General features: G+C 59.6%; 1 protein-coding gene across 1 annotated transcript in view; it reads left to right on the top strand.

Annotated features, from left to right (window-relative positions):
- Window positions 1-205: 205 nt before the first annotated feature.
- Window positions 206-7,515, top strand: part of LOC112122135 (serum amyloid P-component-like) — an 11,774-nt gene continuing 4,464 nt past the window's right edge. The window contains exons 1-3 of the mRNA XM_026657607.1: window positions 206-294; window positions 6,260-6,332; window positions 7,155-7,245. Of these exons, the coding sequence (XP_026513392.1) occupies window positions 6,269-6,332; window positions 7,155-7,245 (155 nt within the window). The 5' untranslated portion in view covers window positions 206-294; window positions 6,260-6,268. The remainder of the gene's footprint in view (window positions 295-6,259; window positions 6,333-7,154; window positions 7,246-7,515) is intronic.

Genomic DNA, 7,515 nt, shown 5'->3' with positions numbered 1-7,515 from the left:
GCCTGGCCTGGGCACTGCCTTTAAAAGCACAGCCCTGGGAACCGGGGTCTGAGCTGCACCGTCTTGCGGGGGGACTCTGCCCTCCCCTTTCCCACGTCCCTCTGCCACCCGCTGGGGCAGCGAATCACCCGCGCTGAGCCCCACCCCCACCACAGCTGCTAGGCCCCAGCCCCTGCACAGACTCCGCCCGCGGCCAGAGCTTCACCCCCGGGCCGGGGGCAGCAGAGCGCGGCGCTGCAGCGGACCTTTCCCGAGCGCGCTGGGCGGGGGACACTGCGCCGGGTGCCCGGCTCGGTGAGCGGGGCGATGGCGGGGCGCTGCCGGGCGTGGGGGATCTTGTGGTGAGCTCGAGGCGGGACAGCCGGGCCAGGTCCCTGCGGCAGGAGCGAGACCTCTGGGAGCCGGAGCAGCGCGCTGCCCGTCGGGCTGCAGCCCCGAAGCGAACAGGCGATGCTGGGGGAAACAGGCAATGCCCGGCTGTGCTGGGCGAGCGGGCTGTATGGCCGGTACAGGGCACGGCAGGGGTAGCTTGTGGAGACACTCACGGCTTGCCAGGGGCCGCAGACCCGCAAACCGAGCTCGCTGGGGAGCGAGGGAGGGGCGCGCTTCAGGCACTGTCTGCCAGGGTTCGGCTCGACCCCTGCTTTCCTCACCCCCCTTTAAGGCCTGGCTGCTTTGGGCTCACTTCCCCTCAGGGTGACACCAAATAGCCCCTGAAGCGTGGAGGGGAAGCAGGTGTTTCCGCCCAGGCGCTGTGGTCCCAGCTGGCTGAGTTCCTGGGGCATAGCTGAAGGAAGGCTGGTTTGCAAGCGTAGCTTCGGGCATGGGCATGCAGGGCCGGCTTTAGGGCCTGCGGGGCCCGATTCGAATACCCGGTGGCGGTCCAGGTCTTCGGCGGCACTTCGGCGGTGGGGGGTCCGCTCCGTGATTTCCGCGGCACTGAAGGACCCCCCGCCACCGAAATGCCGCCGAAGACCCTGGAGCGGACCCCCCTGCCGCTGAAATGCCGCCGCAGTGGACTGCCGCCGGGTGAGCCTAAGGCACGGGGCCCTCTTACCTGTGGGGCCCGATTCCTGGAAATCGGGGGAATCGGCCTAAAGCCGGCCCTGTGGGCATGGCTACACTTGCGGCTGTAGAGTGCTTTGAGTTAAACCAGCCTTCATAAAGGGCAGTAGGGAAAGCGCTGTAGTCTGTCCACACTGACAGCTGACAGCGCACTGGCGTGGCCACATTAGCAGCTCTTGCAACGGCCACAGAGAGCAGTGCATTGTGGTAGCTATCCCAGCATGCAAGTGGCTGCAACGTGCTTTTCAAATGGGTGGTGGTGGTGAGGAATGTGACAGGGAGTGTGTTGTGTGTATGTGGGGGGAGAGAGAGAGGGTTTTGGGGGGGCTAAGAGCATGTCAGCATGCTGTCTTGTAAGTTCAGACAGCAGCAGACCTCTCCCTCCCCCCGCTCCCCTCCCCCCGGCCTCTTTCTCTCACACACAGCATTCCCAGTAATGGTTGCTTTGTCTCGGAGCAGATAAGCAGCCGGGTGTCAAATGGAGCTTTCAAAGGGCATATCCAAAACAGTGACAAGAGTGGCCACTTGACTTAAGGGGATTATGGGACGTTTCCACGTTTCCGGAGGCTGATCAGAGCGCAGTAATGCAACACCTCGTTCACACTGACGCTGGGGCACTCCAGTGGGGGCGCATCAAACGTTATTCTAGTCGCCGAGGTGGAGTACCAGGAGCGCTCTAGCCATGGAGTCAGAGCGCTCTACGTGCCTTGCCAGTGTGGACGGGTAGTGAGCTAGTGCGCCGGGGGCTCCTTTAATGTGCTGTAACTCACAAGGGTAGCCAATCCCTTCGTCTCTGGGGCAATCAGACTCGAGCAGAAGCGAAAGTGCGAACCCCTCACTCGGTCTGGAGCCAGGGTCCAGCCTGTCCCCAGCCAAGGGCTGCTGCTGAGGCTGGGCCCATACTCAGACGAGGGAGCGCTCTGAGACACATCCGGGAACCATCCTGTCTGCATCGCAGATTAGATCCACGCAGCCCCCGACCCGCTGTGGCCTGGCTTGTCCAGTGGGCATTAGCCCAGCTCTGGATCACAGCCGAGGTTCGCAGGCCGGAGCAACGCTGGGCGAGTCGGGGGCTCAGCAGTGATGCACTGGGGACGGGCTGCTTTCTGCAAGGCTCTGGTTCTCCATGGACTGCCGCACGGCTCGTGTGGATGCCAAAGCCCAGGTGCCTTCTTTCAGTCGTGGGAGTGCAGGGAGCACAGAGGGCTGCTTTCCATCCTTCCTCAGCTGAGCTAGTGACCTCAGCACTCTCACAGCAAGGCATCCTGGGACACAGTTCAGCATCCCGCCTGCTCCTGCATCTCCCCCGCCCCTCCCCAGAGCCCTGCCAGCTCTGGGTGCCCCCCCCCCCACCACCGCTAACTTTAGGGAGGAGGCAGCTGCTCTCTCTATCACTGAACAGCACTGTTTTACTAGCCCATGGAAGCAGAACTCGCCCTGAGGTGCCTCTGCCCCGCTGCTGCTCTAGCAAGTGTCCGCCTGGAGCCTCCCCACCCAGCCACGCCTGGCTTTCTACTGCCCGTGCAGTCTCCCAGTGACCACGGCACGGCCTTGGCTCTGCTCCCACTGCTGTTCTCCATGCCCTGAGCTACACGGTGCCCAGGATTGCTCCCGAAGCCTGTCTCCAGGCCCTGAGTGAAAGGCTACAAATGAGGATATTGCCAGCAGATTCTTCTCATGCCACATAGCTAAGGTTAAGATTTTGGCACAGCCCTGGCCCTAGCCGTGTGTGTGAGAGGAGGAGCAGGGTGGGGTGAGGGGGGCACAGCCCTGGCCGCAGTTGCAGGGGCTGGAGGTGGTGCATAGCCCAGGGCACAGCTGCAAGGTGGGGGGGACATAGCCCCAGCTCCAGCTGTTGGGTTATATCTACACTATATATAATGCAATATGTTATGGGCCGTTGAGGCCTAGCATGAATGAAGTGTGTTTGACATGAGTATGTGAGTTGCATGCTGGCAACTGAAGCGAGGATTTAAGGTTTTAAGCAGTCAAGGACTGTTTTTGCAAAACAGCCTTGTTGTGTCCATGGAAAACATACAAAACCAGCAGAAAAGGGAATAACATTGGTGGTATTGTATCTGTTACAGCTGTGGATAAAAACTGGGGAAATGGAACGCAGCCTCCCCGGGGCTGCTTGGATTATGGCAGCCTCCCTGGGGCTGCTTTCTCTGAGTTGTGGGTGAAAGGCCTAGCGAATGGAGACAAAGAGCAGATGACGTGATGGACTGGTCTATAAATGGTTGCCTGACAGATCTGAAATTTGGAGTCAGACATCGATCCAAAGCCCCAATTTTGAAGAGGGGCAGTGTCGGCTTGCCACGCCTTGTGATTGGACCGAACCTCGACTGGCCATTGGGACTTTGTTCCGATCTTCGGACTCTGGTGCAGTATGTTTGGGGTATGAATGTGGAGTGAGTGAGGTTTATATTGTAATCATTAAAAGGTATTTAGAGTATTATAGACCAACACTGTGTCCAGTATCTGCTCCCCGATCCCGTACAGAAGCTTCTAGTAAAAGCCTAACATAGCCATAGCCGCGGACAGCGGAAGCCGAAGTCACGGAGGTCTGATACGATCACGGAATCCATGACTAAATCGCGTCCTTTTGCACAGCCCAGAGCAGGTGCAGGTGGAGATGTTGGCCCGAGGGGGGTTGGGGAGCTGCCATCCTCCCCTAGTGCTGGGAGGAGTGCCCTGGTGGCACCATTCTTTCTGACAGAGCACCTGCTCCCCAGTGTGCCCCAGGCTGGGGGGAGCAGGTGAGGGGGCCATATCCCTAAGAACATAATATAAAAACGGCCGTACTGGGTCAGACCAAAGGTCCATCCAGCCCAGTATCCTGTCTTCCGACAGTGGCCAGTGCCAGGTGCCCCAGAGGGAATGAACAGACAGGTTATCATCAAGTGATCCATCCCGTCGCCCATTCCCAGCTTGCCTGCCTCCCTCCCCATACGGGGGCAGCAACCCCTGCATCTGGAGATTGGCATTGCCTGGGGGCAGGTTTTAGGCAGGGCAGGCAGAGCAGTACAAAGTGGAGCGCTGCAGTCAGGCTATGTGTGATAGAAATATCATGTGTATGAAGGTCACACTCCTGCCTTGATCAGCAAAACATGTGAGCTCATCAAAAACCTGTCTCAGGTGTGTCTGACAAGACCTATTCCCCCAAAAGCATGTGGACTGGCAGTAATTATACACCCATCTTCTAGTTCTTTACTGATTGCGCCTGCCTCAGTCTTTCCAGGGTTTTGCCCTGGAACGATGACAGTCTAACTGAGCTATAGTTTCTTGACTCACATCATTTATCATATTTAAATTTTGGCACGTTTCTTCTGCCAGCCCTCTGCAACTTCCCCCAGTGTTCCAAGAGTTCTTCAATATCAGCATTAATGCTCAGAGAGGTCCTCAGCCAATTATTTTAATACTCTTGGGTGTGAGTGGTCTGCTCCTTAGTAGCTGCTGGGTAACACCCTCCTTAGTCACGGATGGGATAGAAAGTATGACTTGATCACTGTCAGCAGTGCCGTAACAAGGGGGAGGCGAGTGAGGCACTTGCCTTCGGGCACACAAAGCCGGGAGGGGGAGGGGGCGCAGAAAGTGGTGGAGAAAAAAAAAAAAGGAGCAGAGAGTCCCTGTCTCTCCCCTGCAGCAACTGCTGCCACCGGGTCCTAGCGCCCCCCAGCTCGACTGCCAGGGCAGACTGACTCTGAGCCTGCCCTTCCCCCTCAGACCCTTTCTTTCTCCAGTGGGACCCTCCAGCAGCACAGCCCCCTCCCCCCCCCCCCCGCCCGCAGTCACCGCTCCTGGGCAAGGAGGCAGCCCCATCCCTCACCCCCAGTTAGGCTACAGTCAGGGGCAACAGCAGGGGAGGAGGCGCACGCAGCACCCTCCGGCACCCACCATGGGGGAGGCAAGGGAGATTCCTGGACCTGAGAGGGACCCTAGGAGCACATGCAGTGACAGTGGTGGGGGTGAGTGTGCTGCTGGGGGGGCAGGAAAGGGGGACTTCTCCCCCAGAGCTTGCTGCTGCCAGCAGAGAAACGCCTGGGGGGAGTTGTCCTCTCTGGCCCCTGTCCCGGAGCAGCCTGCCTGCACCCCAAACTCATCCCCAGCCCCGCCCCACCCCAGAGCCTACACCCCCAGTCAGAGTTTTCACCCCCCACTGCACCCTCAACCCTCTGCCTGAGCCCCTCCAGCACCCCAAACACCTTATCCCCAGTCCTAGCCAGAGCCCTCATCCCCCCACACCCTGACCCTCTTCCCGAGCCCTGAGCCCCTCCCACACCCCAAACCTCCCATTCCCAGCCACAACCCACAGCCCTCACCCCTTCACCCCTTCCCTCTGCACCCCTTCTATCCCCAAACTCCTTCCCAGAACCTGCACCCCCTCCCTCTGCACCCCTCTCATCCCCAAATTCCCTCCCAGAGCCTGCACCCCAATCCCCTGTGCCAGCCTAGAGCCTGCACCCCAGACCTCCTCCCTCACCCAAACTCCCTCCCAGAGCGTTGGGAGGGTGGGGGGATGGAGTTTGGGAGGGGCGTGTTCTGGACACCACCAAAATTTCTACAAACCTGCCACCCCTGATCCTGCCCTGCAAACCTGAACTCCCAGCATTCTCAGGACCCATGCTGATCCCTAGTGGCCACTGCTGATATCCAGCACCTCCCTCCTCTCTTCACCTGTGAGTCCCTCTCTGGATTGGAACTGGACTGGAACCAAAGACCATCTTGGAAGCAACATTACCAGCCCAAGCAGCCAAAAATTATGAGCTAGACCCCCCCAAATCACAGGCTCTACTGCCGCCACTTCATTCAGTCTTCGGCGGCAGGTCTTTCCCTCCGAGAGGGACTGAGGGACCCGCCGCCGAATTGCCACCGAAGAGCCGGCCCTGGGGGAGGGTGCAATTTAATATTCTTGCCTCGGGCGCAAAAATACCTAGTTACAGCTCTGACTGTCAGAGATGGAAATGTCCCCCAGCTCCTTCCAGTACAGAACAGAAATATTTACTGAACACTTCCCCCTTTCCTCCGTCATGGCTGACAGTGTCGCCGCCGCTCTCTCGTAATGGAGCTGTATGAACACTGGGATTTTGTTTGTTTCCAATAGATTTAAAGAATGCCTTGATTGTCCGTATCACACTGGCCACAGACTCTTGACACCTGTCCCTCTGATTCTTCCCTCTGGTTTATTCTGCAGGTGAAGAAAATGCAGAAGCTGCAGCTTTGGCTCCTCTTCCTCGCTGGCCTCTCAGGAGCCGTGGCCCAGACAGGTAGGGGCAGAGCTGGCTGTGCCGGGGGAGGGGGGCAAGCCCTGGCCGGGATGCCCTCTGTACAGGAGGACAGGATTTGTGCTTCTGCAGGCAGAGAGCAGCCCAGTCCCTGGCACTCTGGAGGGTGCGTGGGTCACGTTTTCCGACCGCCCTCCCCACAGCTCCCAGCCGAAGATGGGACTCCCGATAATGCCCCCGTCCAGGGCAGGGCTTCTGTTGGACTCGGGGGACTGTGCAGTGCTAAGTCCCCTGGTGCTCAGCATTTAGCCCCATTGGATCTTGGCACCCACCTCGAGACGATGGGGCCTGATGTCAATTGAAGCGTTGGGGCTCAGTGACTCTGAGGGTGAGGTCCCAGGACTCCCAGAAACAGCGACGCGGGGCAGAGGAGGCATTGGGAAGAGCCGCGTTGCTGCACACGTCTGCTCGATGGCACTGCTCTGGTGCACACAGGGTGTGGCTGAGAGACATTTACAGAAGGGCGATAAGAATGTAATGGCCAATCAGCTCTGCCCTGCCCTACCTGCCTGTAGGGGGCATGCTGTGACAGCGTGGGGGGATCTGTGGGGGGCGCTGTGACAGTGCAGGAGGATTGGGGGCTCCATTCTGGCCAGCAAAAGGGGATTGTGGTGGGCACACTGCAGCCAACACGTGGGCATCAGCAGATGACACAGGGGCTCGGTGGGCAGCACAAGGGATTGGCAGAGACACTGTGGGCAGCCAGGGGGCTTGCAGGGTCATTCCCCGGTGCAGCCGCTGCTTACCCCGGCCCCTGCAGGGGAACAGGCGTGGCTCCATGTTCTTCCTTCTCCACATTACCAGATAAGCCAGCAGCGAGGATTCAGCCGCGGCCCCCCTACCCCAGCCCGGGCAGAGAGCTGCAGCTGCAGTGTGACGTCCCAGGGGATCCTGGGTAAGGAGCTCCCCTCCCCCTCACCTCTCCCCTTGGCTGCTCTCCCTCTAGTAGCCCCCTTCCCAAGCACCTTCCCAGCACCCCCACCCCGCGCCCAAGAGCTCACCCCTCCCCCCCATTGCATCCACCACACCCTGCACCCAAAGCACTCACACCGCCCACGGTGCCCACCCCCACCCTGCACCCATAGCGCTCACCCCTCCCACTCCCATCGCACCCATCTCCACCCTGACCCCTAGTGCCCAATCTTCCCCCTCCCATCATGCCCGC

This window comes from Terrapene carolina, unplaced genomic scaffold (genome assembly GCF_002925995.2).
Source record: "Terrapene carolina triunguis isolate 2854851 unplaced genomic scaffold, T_m_triunguis-2.0 Scaffold249, whole genome shotgun sequence".
In the NCBI taxonomy this organism is placed as follows: domain Eukaryota; kingdom Metazoa; phylum Chordata; order Testudines; family Emydidae; genus Terrapene; species Terrapene triunguis.
Note: the sequence above shows the minus strand (reverse complement) of the source record. Positions and strands in the feature narration are given on the sequence as shown.